Raw genomic sequence first — 27,657 nt, 5'->3', positions numbered from 1 at the left:
CATTACGACCACTTCCACTTCGCGATAACCCAGCAAAGGACCCTCCCTCGGCCTCCGCCCCCTGCTTGTTGCTGCCTCATGATGCTAGGCTACAGATCGCACGCAATCGGCGCCGCAATTATTTGCAAGATACGCATATGCGCTGCATGCATGGACGGGCGCGCGTAATTTCATTGACGTCGAATGTTCTCCCACTTCCACTTCCTGTTGCAGCGGTCACGAAAATTTGACTTCATCGGGTCAGTTTTGGTGTCTTGTTTTGATTTTGATTTCCTAGACGAAACTCTTGGAAGTTATCATGGCTGATGACGAGCCGTCAGACAGCCCCAAGGCTTCGGATATTTACAACACACCTCGTGTTGTCACCATCTGCAAAAGCGAGACGGGATTTGGCTTCAATGTACGGGGCCAAGTCAGCGAAGGTGGCCAGCTGAAATCTATCAATGGCGAACTCTACGCTCCTCTCCAACATGTCAGCGCAGTGTTAGAAGGCGGGGCAGCCGAGCGAGCCGGTATCATGAAGGGCGACCGGATCTTAGAAGTGTAAGCAATCCTATTTTCACAATTTATGAATATATAAAGTTTCTAATTTATTGTTTCCTTATTATGAAAGATGAGCTGTGACTGTGTGTGAAAATGTTGTAGACATAGAAATGGATGAATGGGACTGCATTGAACTTCTAAACATACTAACATTGTGAGCAATGTTCCATGTTCATTCGTGTAATCCGTGTTGATATTGAACGTAAAATCCTCTTAAAATGCGTCGAGAATATAGATCTAGATACAGTGTGATAACTAATATTCTACACTGTCTTTGCAGAATATATAGACCTAGATCTAGACCTAGAGTGTATCTAGATTATGGCTAGACTATGTCAATGTTGAGTAATGAGACAAATTTTGTTTAGATTCTTGTTTCAAGATACCGATAGAAGTGTTGTATTTGAGTGGTTTAAGCACTTGACTTGCAAGTCAAAGGTCGTGGTTCGATCCCCGATATGGTACTAATGTCCTTTGGCAAGACATTAATCTTCATTTGCCACACTTGACCCAGGTGAGGTGAATGGGTACCTGGCAGGAATTAATTCCTTAAAACGCTGGAACGCTGTAATGGCAATGGGGTAATAATTAATGCACCTCAAAATAGAATTTCTAGATAGACGGCGCTATAGAAATGCCAATAATTATGATTATTATCTTCCAGAGAAAATAGCATGCAGCCTTAACGCTGACACCTTGTCCTTAAGTAAGATATGCACTTAACATCTATTAAGTTTGCTTGCAGATTCAAAGTTTAGATATTGAACTCTGAATAAATGCCAAGAGTTGCCTAATTTTCTTTTACAATTGCCCTTCCTCTATTTTCTAGGCAGTTACACCTCGAAGTTCGAAGTCTTCTTGTTGATTGAAATTTAGTTGTTGCATGTTTTGTTATATCAGAATTGTGAAATTTATAGTGTACGCATTAAGCAGACTCAAGTATGGAGCATCATGCCGTAAAATAAGATTGTTATTCTTCAAAGTTTGTCATTGGTGTTTGAGGTATCATTGGGTCAGAAACTCAGAACTGGACATCTGTTGCAACAGATAAAGAGAGTTATAGGACTGAAAATGCTGTTTACCCAGAATTATTATTAAACATTTTTGTGTCACATGTGCTGACAGACTTAATTGCTGTGATCTATTGGTCTCTCCTTGCAACATAACTGATTGGGGGTGTGCAGGGGCACCACTACACTGGGGTTTCTGCCTACTCTTATATGAATAGTGGCATGCAGTGGGTTCTTAATGTGAAAAGGTAGAGATTTGCCTCTTCATGGGGCTTCCATTTAACATCCTATCCAAGGGATTGTGTGTTTTCCACTTTAACCTACATGTAACCTGCGTCTACAGTGTATATAACAGGGGAGGGGCATTTCAGCACAAAACGCAGCCTGGGTTGGATTCTAACCCATAATATTTGGTTCAACAGCCAACTTACCTTTGTAAATTAGTAATAATTTTTGCAGTCCTAAATACTGATGATTCTTTTTAGGTTTAGCATGCATGTGATGATGATTAGACTAATTGTCTATGGCCATTTTGAAGTCAATGGTGAATTGCTGGATTGATCAATAATGACCAATGAACATTGAACCTAAAGGGCAGGGGCTTGGAGTTATTTACCTTTAAAAAATGATTGATGGAACCCAAATATAGACTAGTAAAGGGTCCAAGTATAAAACAACCATTTTCCTTCTCAGTAAGTTGTACATGTATAGCAAGATTTCAAATGGATTAAAATTCACAAATCCACAACATGTATGCAGCAATGGTTTGCCCAGTCTAGCATAGAAATTTGGGGATCATGCCATTTTCAGCTTCCAGCAAGAACATATAGGGGAAATCACCACGTGGTGGTGGAGATTATTACAAATCGAATCAGCCAGATTCTGGATTAATGTAAATATGTACACTACATGTATGCCACTAAACTTTATATAGTACATGTGCTTCTGTTCAAAATGATATGTTGTCATTTCTATTGGCTTTCATATGATTCTGTCAGCTTTCATGACCTCATTGACCTGCATCCCTAAATTGAATTTTAAAAGAGAGAAGGGAATCTCTCATAAACTCAATTTCTTTTTTTACTTTTAAAGTTCCTCTCTGTTTATTAAAGTCCTTTAAAACACATGTACTCATAAGACCTGGATACAGTAGTTCTATTTAAATTGATTGAATGTTCTACTGCCCTCTTGTGACATAGGCAAATATTAGTTTTGTGTGTGCTACATCAACACAGGAATAATTTAAGTTTGTGAATGCAAAGGATGTGTGTGTTTAACTCTTTACTAATCTGCAAGAGTTTGCATGTACTGTATGAGCAATTAATGAATCATATATACACCTGTACATTGACAACCATTAAGGATGACTAAACGATCCCTTCCCTTCCCCTCCCAGGCACAGACCAATTAATCATTTCTGCACAGTGTGTAATGTGTATACCGGTATGCCTTTGAAACATAACCTGTAATATGAAGGGGACAACAGGTGCCTAGGCGCTCAAAATCTTTGTCCAAACTCCTCCCCAAACTTCACAAGAAGCATCTAGCCCAACAGTAAATCGGGTTATTACAGTTAAGAGCACTAAAATGTTTAAGCGTTTTGCTGTTGTCTTTGAGTTTCGGTAATTACTATGGACTTTCAACAGAAAATCCTGCAAGACTTTCACTGGATTTCTAAACTTCATATGATCTGCCAAATGGTCTGCTACATGTATGTGCATGTACATTTTTACTATTTTGAAATATCATTTCTAGTTGTTATTACTACTACTACTACTACTGAACATGTGCTTTGGAATAAAACCTGGCAGGAATTAATTCCTTGAAATGCCAGAGTACCTAAATGGCCGCCTTGCTAAAGCCAGGGTAATAATCGGGCAGTGCCAGGATCGTCACAACATGCCGGTCATGTGGGCTATATAAGAAGCCACCATTATTATTATTATCAAATAACTAAGAGCCACTATAAACATGCCATGCACATCAATTGTATTTGTACATACACCTGTACATGTTTATTAGATGATGATAAGATTATTGCCCATCGGATTAGAAATATCAACAAACTTTAAAACTAAAAAATGTTACACACACAAAAAAAAAAAAATGTACATGTAGACATATATAGTCCTACCCTAAATCTATGCTGCACTAGTATACTGTGCAAGGTACATGTACTGTGCGTCTATTTGCCATGTCTGTGGTTTCAAGCAGTTTGTCAATATTTGGAATTGACTGAACAACAATTAATAAATCCACACAAAAGTTAAGGCAAGTGGATGTGACATTCACACACAAAAATTGAAAACAATCAGACATGTACATGTATTTTGAGTGGATCTGAAACAAATTTTATCTTGTTATTTTTAGATTTGTAATGGTAAACAAATTCTTCCATCAAGCCAGACATATACCGGTAGTTTGTACAATGTGTTCATGTTGTGAACATTGTACATACATGTACATGTACATGTAGGTCTACCCTCCTTGTGAATTAACAGCCTAATACAGAAATACAAGGTACATGTAAATGAAACCTTTAGTGATGTCTACATGTATGTCCTGATAGATGGCTAATGATCACACTTTTAAATGGTTGGCTTCGCATTTTTGCAACAACGTTCAAAGTCACATTAGGCCTGTTTTCATCAGCTTGAGTTTGCCAAATAACCTGCTATTTTCAGACTGGGGTTGGATATCATCCCAAAGCTCGAAATTCCGCTCATCACAAACTACATGTAGCTCGGACGAGTGCAAATTAGCCCGCTATTTCCCAAATAGCGGGATATTTTGGAAACAAGACCAAGATTTCTGGGATATTGTCCCGACCAAATATCCTGCTAATTGCAACTGCAGGCTAATGACGACGCAAATTAACTGGTTAATTATCGATTGCGATAAGTATTTGGCAAACTGGAGCTGATGAGGACAGGCCTATTGTTCTGTTACTTTATTGAGTACGAAGTTACCATTCCTGTCCTTGGATGGGTGCATCCCCCGTGGTATTCTGACTAATGATCATAAAACGTGCATCTGATGGTGACAGCTGGACATGTTCTGGTTGAGTCACAATTTGTGTACAAGTACATGTACAGGTATGTTCAGCATTTTGGAGTTTTGATATGAAAAGTGTCTGTTTAATACACATGACTTTTTAGTTTTCACACACAGGCACACACACAGGTGCTGTGATATAATGTGTGTATGATTGCTAGAATACTCAGCATGTGCACCTGTAAACAAATTGCATCACATTTATCTAGTGTAAGATTGCATCCTAAAAATGTTATGTAAATATAAATTGTGCTGCAAACGTATAAAATGGCAAAGTAATGCCTCCTCCATTTAATACTTGACATTTTCATTATGTGGAGGAGGTGGAACGAACATGAATTCATGTTCATATATATTCTGTGCACATAAATAATGACATTTTTATTCAAGAATTGACATAAGATCACAAGCTTTTCTTACAAATGTCATATTTTATCAATCAATGTACATGTATAATCCAGCATGTATTGTACACCATGGTAGTACATCTCCACTCATTTCCCAGGGCTTCTTTCTATTCCTCACAAACCTGTTTTGTTGATCACGTTCCGGCCGAAACGTGACCTAGTGACCTGGTTAGATGGAGCTCACAATAGAGGCTGATGGGTTTCCCTTGCATCGGAGTTGACATGGCCCAACTCCTTGGTTGAGCCAAAACTTGCACCCTGCCGATCAACTCTGAGGCACACAGTACATGGAGATTAACATACATGTACAAGTAGTTGGTGATTTACTTAACCTGTGATGCACATTGTACCATTTACATTTTTGTCAGAGGGGTGATGAGTTCCCTTGCATTGAATTTGACATGGCCCAACTCCTTGGTTAAAGATAAAGACCAGTTATGGTCATGCGATCGCATTGTAAAAGAAACGTGGAATCGATCAGAAAAGGTTAATCATCTACATGTAGCATAAAATATTAGTGTGTACTGCAAGGTTCTCGAATCATCAAAATGATAAGAAATTTGGCCCAGTCTTGGTAAAGTTACAAGCACTGTACACAGAAAGATGTATTTGGGACTACGCATATGTGCACGACACGTGCGTTATATCTATCAAGTCCAAACAGATATAATAATTCACCAAATATATCAATTAGTAGGCGATTTCTCAGCAAAATTTGTATCATCACATATTCTTTCACATGATTGATAATACATTTGTAAGAGCTTCCATTTCATTTTTTTAGAGGGGTGCGTTTCCAAAACTGGTCTTTACCTTTAAGCCAAAACTTGGAACCTGCTGATCAACTCGTAGTGATATGCTGCATTGCCCTTTGAAGATTACAAGAAGAAAGAGGAGAAGGAGGAGAAGGAAGAGGAGTATTCTGAGGTAGATTATGGAAGCTCATTTATAAAATATTGGTGCAGCATTTATTTTTTTGTTGTTGAATTGATTCAGTTGTTAGTTGGTTCATCCTTTGTCAATTGTGCCGGTATTCAAAGGAAATCATCCCAATGCTGACTTTTGCAGGTATCTGAAGGTGCCTGAAGGAAACATATAATTTTTATGTATTACATAAATGTAGCTCCATTTTATTTGACGATTAAAAAACAATTGAGGAATAACAAGCAAAGCAGTTATTGGATGTCAAATAATCTATTTCAAAAACTAACATTACACTTTTTTAAACATATACAGTACATACAAACAGTTGGTCGTACAGACTGATGGTAAACTTTCCAGAATACACCTTTATATGAATGAATGCCCTTACATATAAACATTAGATTTGAAGTAAAATACCAATCTTGAATTCAGTGCATGTACACATGTTTGTATTTTATGCATTTTCAGGTTGTGCTAGTTTTGGGTTGAACTTGAGGTTGTTCGTAGGGCCCTTCATTGTATAATCAAATTTCAAGGCAACTGTTACAACTGCCATCCCCTGAGGGCCGAAGCCATCCCATGCATAGACAAGCTGACAGGCCGGTTAAAGAAGAGAAAAGCCACAGCCTTCAGACTTTCAAGGGCTGCATATGAACTAAAACACAAGCTATGTTCACCCGGGATGGTCTAATTTTTATGATTTAAGTTTGTGCAACATCGAAATTGTAAACAACGTTCCAATAACAACAACGAGGCTTTGCATGGGGCCCAAAACTATGAGTTTTTTAAGATTTAAACTACAAGCCGGGAAAGCATTTATTTTAATTAAAAGCTTGCATCCATACGTACATAACTTCAATTAAGGACCCCCATCTGCTCGTAGTCATTGTGCTAAACCTTAATGGTTTGTAACTTCAAGGAAAGTTAAAATTATGTAACCATGAGATAACTTACTACAAGATAGCTTCAAAATTTAAAACCATGACCTAAACCTTACAGTTGTAGTTAATAGACTGCAGTGTAAACCTACCTACAGTACATGTACATGTACAAAGAAATAAAGAGAAAGCTTCAAAGTTTAAAAACCATGACCTAAAGTTAATAGACTGCTGTGTAAACCTACCTATACATTATGTACAGAGAATGCAGAATCAATGTGAGTGTGTGGGACTAAGATGTTCTGTATGTACAGCATGTGTTTTAAGTATGCTTCAATTGCAGTACCCACCTCCTGATTTCCATGACATTCTCACATCATTGCAAGTCATGCATACAGATTCGCTGAACAAGTGTGTCCCGTCTGGAATGTCAAAGAGTTTGTCAAGGTATTCTGGCAAAGAATCGATAGACCTTTGCAGACAAAGTGACATTCAATGACTCTTGATATGACAGGCAATGTTTGCCACCCACCCCCAACAGGACTGAGTTAAGAGGAACATACATGTAAGGCCTGTCCTCATCAGCTTGAGTTTGCCAAATCACCCGCTATTTTCATACTCAGGATATTATCCCGAAGCTCGAAATTGCGTCTTCACCACACTCATCACAGACTGTAGCTCTTACGGTAGCAAATTTTCCAGATAGCGGGAAACTTTGGAAACAGGACCAAGATTTATCAGGATATTTTCTTGACCAAATATCCCGCTAATAGCAACTGCGAGCTGATAAAGACGCAAATTAACTTTTTTTTTCTTTTTTTTTCTTCTGTTTTTATTGTTATTTCTGAAAAATTAAAGAGTTAAAGCAACAATATAATATATAATATCATCTTAAAACTACAAAACAGGCATGCACTCATGCACCCATAAACACGCACCCGCACACACACACACACACACCCTCACACTCACATACTTTCCCAGAGGGCAAGTTTACATTACAAAAAGTCATTGAAGATGTTAATGACAGACAACAGAGCTTTGCAAGACTACTCCTAAATTTCAGTTAAACTTGATAGACCATTTCTTATTGGGATAGTGAAAATAGCGTGTTATTTGGCAAACTCGAGCTGATCAAGACAGGCCTGTAATGTCTGCCTCTCTTTACAATGAAAAAGAGTATAGAACATGTGCAGAGGAGCAGGATGTTTTCTCTTGTCGGAAGTGTGGAGAGGGGAACAGTGTGTTCTCCAGAGAGAGGTCTTTTGTAGAAAGAGGGAAGTGAGGTAGAAGAACGGGATTTTCCCATGTTTTAAAGCTAAAGACCAGTTTTGGAAACACCCTCCTCTCAAAAAATGAAATGGAAGCTCTTATTACCAATCATGCGAAAGAATATGTTTTGACTAATACATGATGATAAACATTTTGCCGGGAAACCGCCTACTAATAGATATACACTTATACAGTATTTGGTAAATTAGTTAATCTATTGGGACCAAATAGATAATATGCATGTGTCGTGCACGTGTGCGTAGTCCCATATACATCTTTCTGTGTACAGTGATTGTAACTTTACGAAGACTGGGCCAAATTTCTTATCATTTTGATGATTCCAGACCCTTACAGTACACACCAAGACTTATATGCTAGGGGATCAACCTTTTCTGATCGATTCCACAACGTTTCTTTCACAATGCAATCGCATGAACAGAACTGGTCTTTATCTTTAAAGTTTGGTAGATATTTCCTCTTTGTGGCAATTTGGAAAGTGGAATGTAATGTTCTTTCTTGTGCCAGCTGTGGCAAGGATGTTCATAGACATTTGATGTACAGATTTACACATTTTGTAGATACAAAATACTTCCTTTTTGATAAAAGTAATATTTGTTGCAAAGAAAAACAAAATTCTGTATTTGAAGGTGTCTGATTAACAGCTACTTGCTAAACGAGATATTTGCGTACATGTAATTACACATTGTGTTTGTGGCCCTCACTGTACTTGCTTTCTTGATTGCAGATGTACCTTTGGGCTATTTGGCTGGACCTTCATTGAAAGTGTAAAACTCCACTGATGCAGGTTTTCTTTTTGAAAGCCAGAAGGACATTAACTCTTATAGTTTTGATACAGACTTGATGCTTTTCAGGGTCTCATTTGATGAGATGAAAATACATGTAACCATGTTAAGGTAGGACTATTAGCCTGTCAATGAATACTCTTATTGGGACAAGATACACAAGTAAACTTCTGCTTTTATTGACTTGGCTGTCTGAAATGATTTTATCATGTGCACCTACATGTACTACATCTTTTCTCATTTATGATTCTTGTGCATAAACATTTTACAGGTCTGATATCAGGGACACATACATTTGATATTGATTTATATGTAAATAACCATATGGCCATAAGCACATTTTAAATATGTGACTTCTTGGAAGTTCTTTACCGGTAATTACAAATATCAAATGAATGAATCGAATAGTACATGTACATGTACTTATCAATAAATCAGTAAATTGTCTAGCCACTAGCAGGGAATAATTTTCCTCAAATTTTTTGATTAGCAATTTCAGCCGATGGATAAATATTTCAAATGAAATTCTGTACATTTCTATGGAAGAAAACTGCTACACAAAAGATATTTTGTATAGCAGTCATGCAAAAATGCATAGCAAATTGCGATGCGATACCAGGAAAATTATTCCCTGCCACTAGCCACCCAGCAGTACTTAACAGACAGCATTCAAAGCAAGATGTGAGTTGCACTTTGCAGTACATGTTTCGTCCTCTTCAAAGAGTTGGATACCTGTCTAGAAATCTGTCTCTAACCCCTCTTTAGGCTCACTGCCCCCCCCCCCCCCCACCCTCCTCTCCCCACCCTCCTCTCCTCTCGATCACTTCAACCACTTCAAATCACTGACATGAAATTTCAGGTGAATTAAAAAAGATGCCACGTACATGTATGCAAGTTTCTTGGCCGCATCCAATTTCAATTTGCACCCACAAATTAATTTCGACACAAGTTCTTGGCTCGGATCGAGCTGTCAGTTTCTTCATTCTCAATATACTTCATGCAGGCGAGATACCGTTTTACGATAGGTTAGAGACGCAATATCCTAGGACCCTGGGCAGCTTTTTACAGGATTAGATTTCAATATTTTAATCATGATTTTAGATTGGGTGAGATGAACAAGACTCGATACTTTCTCCATAACTCATTTCTTTCTGTATATGTCGGTCACCAAATATTGTTAATGAGAGGCAAGATTTCGAGTTTGACCCGTACTGAGGGTTTCTTCAGTTAAAAAAAACTTTGGAAACTCGTGGATTACTGTAAGTTGTGAAAATATAGAAGAAAATTTTCCCCATACATGTATGTACATGTACATAAAAAAGTTGCCCCAAACATAGAAAAGTTGTTGAAAAACCATGATAAAATCAACATCAAGCATAGGAATATTATGGAAAAAAATCACCAGGCTGGAGGTGTTGTACATAATGTATACTTGTGTAAGTAGTTTCCAGATTTTGATATGATTTTGCAAAGCAAAGGAAAGGGTCATTGAAAATTCATGGATAAGTTACAGAAATTGATGTGTCTGGAAAATGCAGAACCTGGTAATGGTATTGAATTAAACATGTTTGTGACATTGGCAAGTGAGGGCCGTTTTCCTTTGCGCCCCATCATGAAAATTACTTTGAAAACTGCACCATTCACCAACAAGTCCAAAATTTTCTTGAAATTTGATATACTTGAGTGTCCAAGATTTGTTTCTTCATGCAACTCTTGGGAACAATTTTGCGTGTATCTCATTACAATTCGCTATGCGCCGTTGGTTTGGTTGCTATTTATATTTGAGAATGTGTGAGAAGGTTCTCAAGTTTACTGTCCACAAATTTGAGAAGAGATGAATTTGTGAGTGGTATTTGAGAGGGTGTGCACTGTTCACTCTTTTCTTAGAATTGGAAAACATTTTAAAGCTTTTCCTAGTGTGATATTCCCATGTCCAGGTTCAAATTTATTCTTACAATTTTAGTGTGGAGCCCACGCTGAACATGCTGTAGCTGGATATATTACAACACCAGAATACAAAGGGAGATCTGACATTTTCCCGGCAGCAATTGCTCCAGGCTTTATTTCGCCAAAGCTTTGGAATGGAGTTAGGGTTGCAATAGGGGTTTAGGTTAGATTTAGGGTAAGAGTAAGGGTTACAGGGTTACGGGTGATGTAGGAAATCGATTGCGGAGCAAGTTTGGCCAGAGCATGTCAGAGTGGAAAAGCAGTTCATCTTGACACCTCCTGACGCCGCACTATAGACACAACTGTCGCTGCATGGCAGTAGCAATCCCCAAGTTGGATAATTAGTTTCGCCCTCAAGTTGACAGTAGAAGTGATACGGTCGGTCGGTCCCTTGCTGTCCCTCAAGACAGGGTACTCCATAACCGCTCCAATTCTTAGAATGTTTAACCCCAAAGGAGGGAATTCTTTACACTTTAGTTCTACAGGGTCAATGAGAGATCCAAAAGGTCTCCGTAGAATTTGTTTACAAATCTTTGATTATATAATAGCAAACCAATCAAGAATGCTGAGATCCTCCATGATTTTTTAAATCTTTGAAGTTATTAGGAGCATTTATAAATGTGTTGAATAATTTGTTTTAGGATTTTTTTGAGAGTTTTGACAAACAAATGTCACCAAAAATATAGAGGTAATCAAACCTGATAAAGTCTTGCTCGGTAATGTAATGAAAGCTATTTATCAATTGTTGATTCCGGGGCATGCATGTACATGTATAGGTGACAGTAACTCCTTGGTCAGTACTTTTCACTGACAAACTTTCTAACTTGGATGCCAAACTAAACATTTTAACTAACCCTAACCTTAGAGGGATTGGGTATTTTTGCCTCAGATTCTAAATAAAATCCTGGGTTTAGCTCATGCTGCAATCATAATTATAAACCTTTACTGTAGGTCAGTCAGGATCGAATCCCATGACTTTTACAAGCTGATTGCCTGTCTGATTATCAAGATATTTATGATTGGAAATCGAAATTTCAAAAACCATTTTCCAAATGTTTTTTTTATAACACTACAGTCTATTGGGGAAAATGAGTATGATAAAACCGGTCACTCAAAGATTTTCACGTTTTTGAGGCACTTCACGATCATTTTGAAGCGTAATTTGTTTAGGGCTTCATTTTTACACCATATCACAGACACTGAAAACATATAGGGCCATGCATCTCAGGATAAGCTCATACCCAAATTGTGACCCTAACCCTGCATATTTGATGACATACATGTAAGCCCCAGACCAGTTTTTATTAGAGCAAACGTCTGGTCAATGGTAACCATAAAGATCATTGTACAGTATACATGTAATGTAACATCTCAACATCTTCAGTAGATAAATGACCACTCTACATTTAGATATGGGGGAGATGACCCTGTAGCAGATCGCTGACCACCAGTTGTTAATCAGGTCATATCACTTGCCTGAAAGCAGATGAGCTAGTTTATCCAGAAGTGAAGTGTTCTTGCAATGTGATAATTCCTTGAGTAGTGTTAATGATTTCAACCATGATCCATTGTATACACTGCGCATACATAACCAGCAGAATTTACAATTCCCTTTTTTTTAAACACATGTGTAAAATTATGTGTAAAATTCTATGAGTTAAAGCCTGTTTGGCTCCTAACAGACAATGTTATGGCATTGCAAGGTATTTCCCCACATTTATTACAATTCCCTTTACCACGTACAGTACATTGTATATGAACACGTTGCACTACATTTCACATGTATAACAACCAGCTGGTGACAATTATTTTGTTTACAGTTTACAAAAAGTGTGTACATTGTATAGAAAATTTTGATATGTGGCCAAGAAGAAAGCTGATCTTCTTTTTATGACAAGATTGTGTACATGAATGTGCAGCAGTACATATTTGCACCAGATTGAGTGTCTAATAAGCATGCTACAACTTCAAGGGCCAAAGCAAAGTACAAGTACCTATATGTAAATGCTTGATCTCTACCGCAAAGTTATTCTTTCTCCTTTATTTGCTCAGTCTGTCTCTTTTTCAAGGTTAGGAGAGAGCAGGAAAAGAGAGAGAGAGACAGATTTAGGGAGAGGGAGAGGGAGAGGGAGAGAGAGAGCTACAAATACATTTTTTTTAAAGAGAGATAGAGGGGGAAAAGAGAGAGAAAGAGGGAGAGGGGGGAGACAGAGACACAGAGAAAAGGGGAGATGGAGAGAGACAGACAGAGGAGGGAGAGAGAGCTATACATAGATTTTTTTTTTTTAAAGAGAGATAGAGGGGGAAAAGAGAGAGCAGGAGAGAGAGAAGGGGGATGGGAGAGGGGGAGACAGAGACAAGGGGAGATAGAGAGAGAGAGACAGAGAAGGGATATAGAGCTAGATAATAAAAGAGAGAGAGATAGAGGGTAGAAAGAGAAAGAGAGAGGAGGAAGGGGGCGGGGAGAGAAAGAGGCCATCATGTGAAGTGCACTTGTACTTTGATTCAGAGAATCCAGAGTTACAGAGGACAATCATGTATTTAATTGTGACGGAATGTCTCATCTTTACCTATTCCATTCAATATTCATTCAGTGCATGTCCCTGCCATGGTCAGGGAAGGAAGACGTGACGGTAGAACAAAGTGATCAACGCAAATGGGCCTCGCAAGGAAATCGAAGATGGTTGCGCAAAAGCTGCTTAGCTGCCGAGCGTCTCCGTCTTGAGTGGGCTCTTAGAGTGAGAGAGAGAGAAAGAGAGAAAGAAAAATAAAAAGAGAGAGAGAGAGAAGGGAAGAAGAAGGAGAGAGGAGAGAGACAGAGAGAGAGAGAGAGAACAAAAAGTAGAAAGAGATAGAGAGAAGCAGGAGAGGGAGAGCGAGAGCGTGGGAGGACACGTACGTGCTGGTACATGATGGAAATTCCAAGGATTAGCCGAGAACTGACAATCGTTTGATCATCGGACCAGATTGCACTTTGTTTTACTCCCCCTGAAACATGAACAGTTCCAAATGAACATGTTTCACATACCAATATGTAATATACATGTACATGTAGCGATTCTTAAACTGTCATGTATTTTTCGTATATATCTAAAAAAAAAACTTTAAAAGCAACAGCACTTTTTTTATTCAATTATAGGAAGCATCAGGGGCATATCAAACTAACAAGGGTAATGGAAATTGTTTTGATGTACATGTAGTATTCAGTGAAAGCAGGAGAAAAACGTTTTGTCGGTAGGGTTTCTAGCTATTCAAGTGTGTCCTGGAAATCAGGGAGAGTCTAGAAAATGAGAAGTCCTCTTTGAAAATAGTGATTTTATATTTAACACTGTGTTGCCATTTTAGAGACTTTAATGATTAATTATGAATTGCCCTTATTCAAGAATGGCACAACGAACTGCATTGGAAAGAGAATACAAAAATTCCTGTGCTTTTTTTGCTCTTTCTGGATCAAAAGATGATGCAAAAACATCACTATAAGGAGACACTGAACTGCTAGAGGTTGAACATGAAACTGGATGATTCCTATTTCCTAGCACCAAGCTCGCTTCATCCCTCTCGTCCCTTGCGCTCGACTAATGGCAAGTCCTCTACTAGTCTGATTGGTGTCCTAAGCCAGAGAGATAAGCCCAGCTGATCCCACTCTCATCAGAACCCGCCTGCCGCCGCGCACACGTTCATTAGGATTGAATCTCTTTAGGACTGTCTCCATCAGCTCAAGATTGCCAAATATCCCAATATTTGAACTATTCTGATCGCAAATTATCTAGTTAATTTTCGTCTTCATCAACCCGAATTAGCAACTAGTTTGCAAAATATCCCGCTATTTCCTAAATAGTGGGATAGTGTGCCCCCGTCTTCACTGAAGTACGGAGCCAAGTATCCCGATCCCATCATGCACAATGATTTCAGGTTTTCCGTGTTTGTAGCTTGTAGCACATGCGCTGCATGCATGCACAGCCGGTACTTGTTTACGTTTTACAGCGCGGGGTCGTACAGTCGGTCTCTGAAATGCGCATGCATCAATCTCGAAATTATTTTTTGAGCTAGTTTGTGATGAGCGTATCGGTGTGGTGAAGACGCGGATTTGAGCATCGGGATAATATCCCGAGTCTGAAAATAGCGAAAGCTATTAGTGAAAATAGCTGAAAATAGCAATCTTGAGCTGATGAGGACAGGCCTTTTGCTGACTCCCACCTGAAGTGGAATTGCCCCCAGCAAGTCTCGGGAGTGCGCTTCTCCCCTTATATGCATTTATGGATAAGCTGCGAACTGGGACATATTGACTTGGGCCATTTTTACACACTCGGGGAAGGATTAAACCTGAAACAATCTGTTCTTCTCCACGTTTAATCATCTCCTAGATTGCCATGACAACAAAGATTTTAACTGCATTGCTTTTGGCACGTGAATAATTTCATTAAAACTTGCATTGGTTTTAAGGGGTGTTTTTTTCTTCTTTATATTGCATTGATTTACCAATATATTGAATATTTGATCCATGAAACCTGAAATAATCCTCTCTTTTTAGGTTTCAAGATTGCGGTCTGCTAGATTACCATGACAGCAAAGCTATCAACTACGTACATGTACATTGTACATCTTCATGTAGTTCTGTCCACTTGAATAATTTCATTAAAACTTTCATTGGTTTTAAGGTGTGTTTTTTTCTTTTTATATTGCACTGAAATATAATTTTTATTTTACATATATTTGATCTCATGTGATTTGTCTATTTTATTATCTAATATATATATATTACATTGATTGATAAGCTAATGGCATTGAGATATGAGTAGATTAATGTACTGCTTCTTCTTCTATAAAAACCACAGTTTTCTTTGCTATTGGTCTTAAATTTGTTCAACATTACTGCTTATTTTTCTATCTTTAACTTGTTCTTTCAAAAGTTTTCTTTCAAAAGTATTGAATAGTATGTACACTTTTGATCCAAGTATTCAATTTCCCTTTCACCTGGTTGAGCATGATTGAGCTTGATTGTACAATGTACATGTAATTGAAGACAGAAGTTGACTGGAAATTAGGAAAGCATGATAATATACAACTTTTATGTGATCACAACCAGGGATTTACATTCGTTTTGTACTCTTTTGTTTGTTTTTTATTCAAATTTAGAAGACACAAAAATCTTGACAAGAGAATTCTAGTAATTGAGAAAAACCTTTGTCATCTATCACCTGAGATTCCAGAGAGTGTTGTGGATCACAGAATAGTGTAGACAGGCTTCTTAAAGGAAGCTGTTGAAAATGCCCTGGAGCCTCTCTGACAGGTCTCAACCCCCTAATGGCATTCGGAGGGTAGAGAAATCATCAAAGCGTAAACCATGTGATCAAACTTTCATCTTGTGCCTTTACAAATTCAGATGCTGCATGCCTTCACTTTTTCGTTGGGAAACCATGAGGAAATAAAAAGATTTCATGAAAATTGCATGAGATGACGTTGGAATAATTATCCCCCCGGGATGCTCCTGAGAAGGTTTTTTTTCCCCTGTGAAGGATGGGGGGGGGGGGGATCCATCTCGGGGACTGTTGACTCTGTGTCTGGCTTCCATTTTAATATGGTGCCCCGACATAATGCAGTGTTCACCTGTCTGCATGCATGCGATCCATCTGTTAACCAATAGAGTTCTTGGTTCATTCAGGTGCATTGACTGTTTCTTAACCCTTTTCATGCCATATGCACCAAATCCTACATTACAAAGTCTGTCACTTGTCTGCATGCTACAATTCCATCTGTTATTACCCATATAGTCTTTAGATCACTCAGGTGTGTCTGAGGTCCAATGCCATGGGCGCCAAATCCTGCCCAAGCATTTAAATTAATTCTCTGCTGACAGTTTGAACATGAAGTAGCATTCTTTTTCAATCAGGTATTTGTTATTTTGTTTTTATTGTCATCAAAGATATGTGAAGCTAAATGTAGCAATGGAATCATGGGCCCAAATTTGACTTCTGAAAGTTCATTTGTGATAAATTTCAGTAAACTTACTGGTGTAGAAGGGGTTTAAGATGCCCCATGCAGTTTGTTCTTCATGTACATTTATCTTGTTTGTAGGCATTGCATGTTAATGCCCATTTCAAAGAAGATAGAAGATCTTTAAGAGGATTCTTTCACAGAGATGTCCAGACAAACAGCCTCCAATTTCTTACACTTCAACTTTCCAAAATGGCAATAATGTTCAAACTGTTTGATACTGGGGGATGTAGGGATCATTGCTTGCGGAAAAGACCAGACTTATTTCTTTTGGCAAGTCAACATTTTCCCTCAGGTGATTATCTATAGTAGATGTGGAATTCAGTGAGACAATATACAGTTAGGTAACTATTCAGAGGTCAAATCTGTTTGGACTGCAAAAAAATGGTTTGACTTTTGCAAGGTTAGACTTAGGAAGTGTATATGAACATGTTTTGTATTGTTTTTTCAAAATATATTTATTTTACTTTTAATAAGGAAGATTTGACTTTTGCAACTTTGAGTTATGCAGGGTTATTAAACTTTATGATTAAACTTATGAGCAAGTCCAGAACTTTACCAGCAAAAGTCTCTGACAAGCGTTTTAGTTTTCAATAGAAACTTTATGCATAATATTAGCAAACGAGTCCATTACACTACACCTCCATGGGGCTTGGGGCCATTAAAAAAATTCATATTCAATTGTTGCCAGTTTTTAAATATGGCTGTATTCCTATTAGTTTGATATAGATACATGTAGGTCAAGTTTGGTTATGCAAGTCATGACGTGGATCACAGATATGAGATTTCTCTTTTCTTTAAAGCTTATCTGCCATAGTTTACAGGAGGGATTAGAGCGCTCTGCAAGGTCACTGGACAGGTGGTTATCTCATCAACTCAGCTCTCAGTTAACATAAGAAAAAGAGGATCATGGGGGACCAATGGTCACCGATTAGGCTTTGGTTGTTATATAGAGGGCGCAAGTAGCTACAAGTAGTGCAGTGAGCCTTTAAATATACTGCACGATGGTTTATTTCTCTCGTCTAATACACTGAGTTGAGATGAGAAGTGAAAGCTTTTTAGAAGGTGCGTCACATTCCTAATCCTCAAGGACTTGTCAACCTTACAAAAATACCCTATTCACCCTGTTCGTGCATTTATTTCATATTTTCTTTGTTGTAAATGCACCCACTCCTGATGTGAAACACACTTGGTTTGTTTCAGTGATATTCATAATACACCAGTTTAAGCGCTTTATCAGGAGAATTATCTGAGTTGCGGAAGAGGCATAATGCAATATCATTAATAAGAGAGAAGACAGATTGCCAAGAGTAGACGTCATAATGTATGGATACTTCATCTATTGCTCAAGAATGGTAAACAACTAAATAAACCTGTAGCAGAACTAAGGAGATGCGCAGGGAATGTGATGGAATGTTGGGTGTAATGAGGACGTCGTGGAGAAAACCTGTTGTAAATGAATGTAAATGAATGTGACTATAAAGGAATATATATATTGTCTTTTGATTGCCAAAAAGGCATTAACGCTATTTACCAGTCTCCCGCTTCTCCATCTCTCAATAGACAATATGAAAGGAATATATGTAAATGTACATGTCTATCACATGCTGGTAGCCATTATGGTGTTAAGTCACTGATTTCTTGGTTTTGTCTTTGGTGAATAAAAAATGATTATAAATCCTACCTTTTCACAGCCCTTCTCGCTTTTAACAGAAAAATGAATAATAGATTTCAGTGAACACCTGCTTGTAGTCCTACACTGTAGTATATTATTACATGCTAGTTAAATTGTATTTTTATTCATGCACACAGCTTGAAATGGTGCAATGTGTAAACAAAAAAAAGGGGGGGGGGACTTCAAATAATTACTAACCTCTTTGAAAACACATTTCACCAAATGTCATGATAGATTGATAAAGGTAGATAATCCTGAATGGGTATCTAAGGTAATTAAAGGAGAAGAACTTCCTTCGTTTGATTGCCTGTAAGACCTTTCTAAGCTTATCAAGCCCATCTCGTCTTTTCTGAGTGGAATGATGATGTGCTCTCATCCTGTCAAGATCACAAGGGATGCTAGGTCATGTCTTCATTGCCTTCTTGGGGCTCGTTATAATGTGAGTAAAAAAAAAAGAAAGGGAACACATAGTAGATGTGTCGTGGTCGAGTGGACACGTCGACGGACTGTCGATCTTAAGGTCCGCAGTTCGAGTCTCGCCGCGGCACTAATGTCCTCTGGCAAGACATTGATCTACATTTGCCACACTCAACCCAGGTGATGTAAATGGGTACCTGGCAGGAATTAATTCCTTGAAATGCTAGAGCGCCGCAGTGGCTGCCTTGCTAAAGCCAGGGTAATAATCAGGGCAGCGCCAGGAGCGTCACAACATGACGGACATGTGCGCTATATAAGAAGCCACCATTATTATTATTATTAGGTGATACGTAACGAAGTCTACGTATCACCTTTTGATTTCGTCAAGATTTTCTTTATTATTATTATTATTATTATTTCTTTTTATTCTTCCTCGAATTTGTTCGCAGGATATCTCAAGACTGAATAAAGCCATTGTCATGAATCTTTCAATGATGATAGATCTTAGTCTAACTTAGAACTGCGTGACTTTTCAAAGACTCAAAGTTATCGTGACGTCATCCAGGCGCCATTTTGTGAAAATCAACTAGTGATCATATCTTCATAACGGAAAGTTATTTTTCATTCATATTTATCATGAATAAGATCAATATCCGTCGGGTCAATTTGAGGTCAATAAATGCGCGCAAAAATGCGCGTACGCGTAGGCGCGCGCGTTAATGCGCGCGTAAAATTTTAAATTGCTCAAAATCGTCTTAAATTTTTTTTGCATACGTTTCAGGCCATTATAAGCATTTCATAAAAAATCATGCAAAACACGCATTTTTGGACGTTTTCGTTCGTCACGGCCGAACGAAAAATAATTTCTCCGCAAAAGCTTTTGACCGAATATTCCTCATATTTTTCCGGAAAATTTGATACCATGTTTAGCTCTTTATCACTATTAAAAACGGAATGAGCGTCCGTTCAAGATAACCGTCCGTACGCGCGATTTTTGTAATACATTGCATATATGGGCAAAAACATGCCTATAAAAAGTCCATTGGGATGAATAGGGATTGCCCATTTTTTTTTCATATTTAGATAGAGTATGAGTCGGAGGTATGATTTCATATCTCATTTGGCCATTAAGTACATCTTAACGTCATCATAATGGCCTTGGAAGTCAAAAATACAAAATTGCATATTATGACGTCATTGTATTTATGGAAAATGTAGTGTATTTCTCTCAATATTCATCGATTCTCTTTGAAATGTCGATATGTTGTAGATAAGGCAATTCTCTACAAGATCACTTTTCACTAAGTTTCATTTTAATGAGGTCATCATAGTACAAAATTCAATTAAAGGCCACATGTCAGAATTTTCGTCATTTGCGTGTTATGTCTATGGAAGGTGAATTTCGTTCACATCATGAATCTGCATGGCATTCATCTATGAGCACTATCTATCTTATGTGTGCTCTGTTTTCTCCCAAATTGGGGTATGTTATAGCTGAGACCATGGGCTATAAAAACGGTGCTTTTAGTTTTTTGATCAGATGATGAGATCATATCCCAATTTTCAGTTGAATGTTGAAATGATGAATATGTCACGTATGTCCTATTTGTGAAACTTAAACGTTAGCAGTGTCCTCGTATTGAAATTATGTAAGGAAACCCTTTTACTTTCTAGACTTTACTCTCAGATACTATTGAGTGACTGACTGACATCTTTTTTTCTCTGGTAATAAAATACATAAAATGAGCGTTATAGAGAACATGAGCATTCGGCTACATTAATAACCCACTCTGTTCTCATTGTTCATTTCCTATTCAAGACTTGAATAATGACGAACTTCATTCATTATTTGGTAGTAATACTACAGATACTTATACTGATATCAATGATTTAAACTATTTATCCGAAAAAGAATATGAGTTTCATTTCAGTAGGTTTCTGAACTGTAAATATTATATTGATGAGGATTTTACGACTGAATTCAGTAACACTAACTATCATTTTAGTATTTTACATTTTAATTTGCGTAGTTTAAACATACATTGTAATGCTTTATCCAATTTTATCTTTACTTATGTATAGAAACTTGGGTTAATGATAGTACGCCACTATTATTCAATGTGTCTGGTCATTCATTTATACATTTTAATCGCCAAGTAAAAAAAAAAAGAGTAGAGGTGTTGGTCTATTGGTCGCTGACAATTTCGAATATGAAATATGCAATGATATATTTATATTATACCCATCATACAACTATGAATCACTGTTTATTGAAAGCAATTTGCCGAGACATAAGAATATTATTGTAGGTGTCATATATAGGAAACCCCAATCAAATATCAATGATTTCATCCCTGTCTTTAAAAATGTTTTACTGAACATAAACAGGTTTATATAATGGGAGATTTTAACATTGATCCTGTGAAATTTACTGGCAATGCTGTATGTAATTTCTTGAGCGAAATACATTCAAATCTTTGTATTCCTTTAATTGACAAGCCTTCAAGAAAGACTGACGGATCAATATACCTCTAATCCACATTCCTTATACAGTGACAGTATATATCCATCCGATATTTAAAGATTTTATTTTCAAGCAACTAGTGAATCTCACGTCGACATCTCAAAATGATCGCTAATGTATTCTCACATTTATTTTGACTTTTCACTTACGCCGGGACATCGTGACGTCATACACTATTTATTTTTATTATTCAGGCATAAGCTCTTTTTTATCAATTACATTTTCATTTCTTTGAATATGATAAAATCGTCAAAAGGTGTTCTTCATGATGTAAATTAGAGTCAAATGTGTAACTGGTTACTGCACAGGGTCAAAGGTCATATATTGTTTCAATCTATCTTCCCTAGTTCCATGATGATCAAGGAGACACAATTTAATCTTGACATATGAAAAGATCATAATGGGAGAAGCATATAAATGGGAGAAGCATTTTACAAAATAATATATCGTGTAATGCATTATTCGTTATGTAAACCATTATCATACGTATCACCTAATTCGTCTAAGTGACGAATTAAAGTCTAGTTATTATTATTATTGTTCATGCCCAAATATCATTGTTAACGGTACAAAGAGATGATAGGCAATAAGGCACCTTGCAATAATAATAATTAATGTAAAAAAAATGCCTGTTTCCACTGTTTGGTTGAAATGGATGGTCGGCCAAAGGTACGGTTGAATAGTCTTTATTCCCATTGAATGCGTTCACATGTATTGAAAGTTTGTCCTGCTGAACACCATTCACCTCAATTCTCAAACATAGGAAAAAGGTGATTTTGACGTGCAAGTGACCAGTGTCGCACCATGAAGGATCGCAATTCGGGTGAACAAGCTATCAAATTATAAAACGCAGTACGCAATGCATTAAAACATTTAGTGCAATAATCAGTGGTGGTGGCGGCTTCATATATAACGCACATGTTCGTTTGATTAATGTCTTGCCAAAGGACATTAACGCCAGGTTCGTATTTGAACCCTCAACCCTTGGATCAAGAGGCAAGTGAATGACCACTGTACCACAACATCTCCACTTGGTTCAGAAAAGCCCAAACCCAGGAGCTCCCAGGGGCACTAGCTGTACCCCTGGATACCACCATCAAGGTCTATTCACTGCCCTTGCTCCGTTTGAACGCTCACTTCATTTTCTGCCTTTGTGGGTCATTCCATTAAGTTGGGACAAAAAATATGACAGTGTCCATGTAACCTAGGTATGAGATCTTCTACTACAAATGGAAGATGAAACTAGAATTTAATTCGTCACGAAGACGAATAAGGTGGTCTGTCTAAGTCTTATGATAGATTTGAGAATGGGACAAGTTATATAGACATGTAAACAATGATGATGATGATGATGATCTTGATAGTAATGGTGATGACGATGATGACGATGATAATGATAATGTTAATGATATTGATGATCATGAGCATGATCCTGACATCTTATCGAAAAAATGAGGGGTAAATTAGATAACATATAGTCTCAGCTACAACATACTAAAATTTGGAAGGAAACTGTTGAATAACAACCGAGATACTGGTCAAAACATATTGTCATGCAGATTCATATTTTGAAAAAAGTGACCTATAGACATAACACGCAAATATGACAAATTATGCATTGTCGCCATTAATCGAATATTTCACTATAATGAAGTCATCTAAATGAAAATAAATGGCAAAATTTTGATAGAGAATTATCTCAGCTACAACATATCAAAATCTGGAAGAAAATCGATCATAGATAAGTGAGATAATCTCAAATAAACAAAGACAAAAATGACGTCATCAACAAAATACATTTGTTTGAGTTTAGATGCCAATATGATGACTTTGTTTCACTTTGAACGAGTCAGGGTGGTATGAAATCATATCTCCAACTCATGTTTTCTCCAACCATGATATAAAAATTGGGGGTCGACGGACTATCTGAAGAGCTATTTCGATTTTTAAAATGGCATGTTTTTGCCCATATATGCTATGTATTACAATAGCTCGCACGCACGGACATTATCTTAAACGGACGCTCATTCCGTTATTAATGGGCAGAAACGGGTGAACAATGTATCAAAATGCTTGGCAAAATGATTCAAATATGATGACGGAGAAAATTTGGCGATTTTATGTTGCTAAATGCCAGGACACGCGAAAACACGCGCCCATGCGCGTGTGCGCGTTTTTTTTGCAAAATGCTTAAAATGGCCTGAAACGTATGCAAAATTAATTTGAGACGATTTTGAGCATTTTTATTTTTTGCGCGCGCGCTTACGCGCGGACGTACTCATGCGCGCGCTTTTTTTCACCTGAAATTGACCGGACGGATATTGACCTTAAAATATGAATAGGAAATGCCATTCCGTTATGAAGATATGATCCTGAGTAAAAAGTACCAAAAAAAACACAAAATGGCGCCTGGATGACGTCATGAAGACTTGGTGACCTTGAAAATGTTACTGTTACGTCTTATGACAATGTCCTATGACTGTGCCAAAATTGAAAGAAATTGACCAAACTGATCTTGAGTTATCCTCTACACAAAAAAGTGCGGAAAATAAAAATAAATAATAAATAAATAAATAAAGAAAGAAAATTCTGACGAAAACAATAGGTGGTCTGTTGACAACAGACCACCTAATTACATGTATCTGTTGAAAATAGTGCCCTGTCAGAATTGTTTCTGTTTCAGTTGCTTTTCTTCAAAATCTTTGCTTGACACACATTTCTGTTTTTACCAGCGTTACATGGATACCATATTGATATTACATTACATAAAATTTGTGTCCATAATATTTATTCACCATGAAGCTTGAGTACTTCTGAATATAGTTGGCTATGCTTTTTATGCAAAACTCAATTTGAGCAAACTTTGTTACAGTTGATTGAAGACATATAGTTTCTCACTTCTGGTATGTCACAAAAATTGCCCCAACTTTCAGGACGGACCCTTATATCTGTGAAATTTCAGGCCCTTAGACGGAAAACAAATTGGTACCCTGGCCCTGATGATCAACCATCATGCTGTTATAAAATATAATTTCTCAATTTCATTTGGTTTTTATATTGGTGCTTGTACATGCACTGTCACTGTTTTCCTTTTTTGACTCACACTGTATATGAGAGTGCCACACTGTTAATCGTATTAATGAACTGGAAGTTGCACGATCCCATCACAACGGATCCCATCACAACAAATCCCATGTCGACCTGACACTCTTGGCAAATCAAGAACGGCCCGTTGCTAGGCAACCCAAGATGGAGAACATCCATCTCTGACAAGACGGGGAGTAGATGATGACCATGGAAATGGAATCATTTGCATCAAGTTTCCATCCCAGCGATGGTTCTTGTTTAAATTAAGGGAAGGAGCTTGTCACGGATTGCATCACCATGACAAATAGGAAATCTGAGAATCTCAAGATTTGTTATATAAATGAAATTTATTTTCCATAATCGTTGTTCAAATCATATATTGGCTAATTTTTTATTGGAAATGGAATTATTTATATCAACTTCCTATCACTTTAGGAGTAAGTCCTTTGGAATGTACAACATGTACATGTACATATGTACAGGTATGTCATAATACCAACAGGACAATAAAGAAATTGCAGAATTTCTTTCTCTTCCCTTTATTCCTTAATTCTAGCTGAAACAGTAAGGCTAATATTAGGTAGTATAAATAACTATTAAGTTACTTAAATCCACATACTGTAGGTTGGTCCTTTAAATTATTCAATTTCCAAGTCTGTGGACCAATAGCAAAACAATCATTTTAGCAGGGGATAACTATGACACATTTTGGATTTTAAATTCATTTATTTAATTCACCTCTTTACACAGAGTAGCCCAGTCAGCTATCAACAAATGCCACAAATATAAAATATCTTTGTATAAAACGACTGAATGAAGCTACTATACATGTGTAGCTGTAATCAGGGTTTCATCTGAACCAGGGTGAAATATGGACAATAGGAATTGTGAGGGCCATTTCCAACGCCAATTATTCAGGTTCTATGTAAATATGCATTTCAAACAATTGACAGGAATTAATATTTAAAGTGCGCATTTTCAGAGTAACCATACATGTACATGTAAATGTAGGGGTGCAAATCATCCTCAGCCCATGTATTGTTGCTGTTTAAAAGCTTCATACTTGAAGCTCTGGTTCTAAATTTGTATGTTGTAGTATTATAATAAAATATAAATTTGTCATGCACAAACTGCAAAGTCTTTATAAAATAGTACATTTTGATATACATGCAAAAATACTAGTACTCCATCATTGATGAGGTACATAATGCATCATTCAGATAGTGGGATTTCATAGGCATTTATATTGTATTACGCGTAACGTTCGCTCTCTGTGCATCCCGAAAATGATTATGACATCTTTGAAATATTGATTGATTACAGCATGCGCCGAGTGTCTCTTCTCGTTTCTGCTCGTATCACTAAAATCACTGCCTTTATCTGCATCGATGCCATTGATATTCCATTGCTACATCCACAAATGTAAACATCATGCTGTTTGAATACCACTGCATCTTTTATATAAATGCCTACTTAGAGTGCTCCCTTCACGGTTGCAAGACAAGCGCCGTCGATGCCTGCCTCATTAAAGGGATAGTTGAGTTCTGTTGCAGAGGGCGCTACACAAAATAATTTTTTTGTGAGATAATGAAAAACTGAGTGTCAAATTTGAAAGAACATATTTAAATGACAAAATCATCTTTGTTTGATCAAAATCGGTTCAGAGGCTGCTGAAGTATAACGATTTCTAATACTTGTGTACCACCACAAGATAAGCATACCAAAGACTGTATCCTCCGTCTTCCACCTGGCTAACCGATGCGCCAACCGAGAGCTGAATATCTCACTAGATGGGTCTAGGCTGAACTTCGTCTCAACACCAAAGTACCTAGGTGTCACTCTTGACCGAAGCCTCACCTTCCACGAGCATGCCAAAGCCACAGCCCAAAAGACCCAAGCCAGAGTGTCTCTCCTAAAGAAGCTTGCAGGGACCGGATGGGGAGCTAATTTCACCACCCTTCGCACCTCCTCTCTAGCTCTTGCCTTCTCCACTGCCGAGTATGCTGCACCTGCATGGAGCCACAGCACCCATGTACACAAGGTTGATGTTGTCCTCAATGACGCTATGAGACTAATCAGCGGAACACTCACTGCAACACCAGTCAGCAACCTGCCAATATTATCTGGCATACCACCAGCTCAGCTCAGACGAGATGCGCAGTATGCTAAGCTTGCCCAAAAGCATGACAGAGATAAATGCCTTGTTCCTGCCCCCTCTGCCTTTGAAGGACAGCGTCTCCCTAGAAGACACTTTGCAACACAGGCTGCTGAGCTGCGGCCTGAGAACCCCCCCTCCACCTTAGCCACTTGGATAACAAAACGCTGGTCAGACCAGTGGAATTCGTCCACTACCAACCTGAAGGAGTTCATCCCAAAGCCCTGTGCAAAACCAAGTGGCAGCGACCTCCCAAGAAAAGCCTGGGTCAACCTAAACCGTGTCAGAACTGGAGTTGGCCGCACACAATATTTCCTACATAAAATTGGAGCCGAATCATCACCAAACTGCGCCTGTGGAGAGATCCAAACTATGGATCATGTCATTGATGATTGTCCGATCTACAAATCCCCCCACGGCGCTTCCGGACTTCGTGAGCTCGATGATGAGACGATCTGTTGGCTCAATAAGGATCTTCCTATCTAGATGATGTACTCCCTGATATTCTTTGCACGAACGAACGAACGACCACCACAAATATTAGATATTTTGAAAAATTTGAAAAAAACGTTAAAAAAAATGAAATGATGCCTTTTACGTCGTATTTCAGCCAATGCCGATGTTGGCTTTATGGTTGGCATTTTCGTGTTGCTTATATTACCCACAATTAGCCGGCTCATGTATTGTTATTTTTAATTAAATAATTAATTAACAGTCACCATTTTTTTTTTGAAAGTGGAGCTGAATTGGTATGATCGTTTTGGCCAAATTTCACACATTTTGGGGTTTAAAATTAACTTCATAGCAATTTTAGGTTCTAAAAGAGCACTATAAATGTCATAGATAGGAATAGGAGCAATAACCATGCACTTTGAAGGCATTTGCAGTCCGAAAACAGAACTCAACCTTCTCTTTAAGCCTTTGCTGAATACTCTATCGATGCATTCATGAAGAGGCATCTCTGATT

The 27,657-nt window shown here is 37.7% G+C and overlaps 1 protein-coding gene across 1 annotated transcript; it reads left to right on the top strand.

Moving 5' to 3' along the window:
- Nucleotides 1-298: 298 nt before the first annotated feature.
- Nucleotides 299-27,176, top strand: LOC115920526. The gene is made up of 2 exons (XM_030976389.1): nucleotides 299-543; nucleotides 26,252-27,176. The coding sequence occupies exons 1-2, from the start codon at nucleotides 299-301 to the stop codon at nucleotides 27,174-27,176; spliced, it is 1,170 nt and encodes a 389-aa protein (XP_030832249.1).
- The last annotated feature ends 481 nt before the right edge of the window (nucleotides 27,177-27,657 follow it).

The sequence above is a fragment of the Strongylocentrotus purpuratus genome, unplaced genomic scaffold (genome assembly GCF_000002235.5).
Source record: "Strongylocentrotus purpuratus isolate Spur 01 unplaced genomic scaffold, Spur_5.0 spur5_scaffold_9, whole genome shotgun sequence".
NCBI lineage: Eukaryota > Metazoa > Echinodermata > Echinoidea > Camarodonta > Strongylocentrotidae > Strongylocentrotus > Strongylocentrotus purpuratus.
The sequence above is the reverse complement of the archived record's forward strand: the minus strand, read 5'-3'. Positions and strand labels throughout refer to the sequence as shown.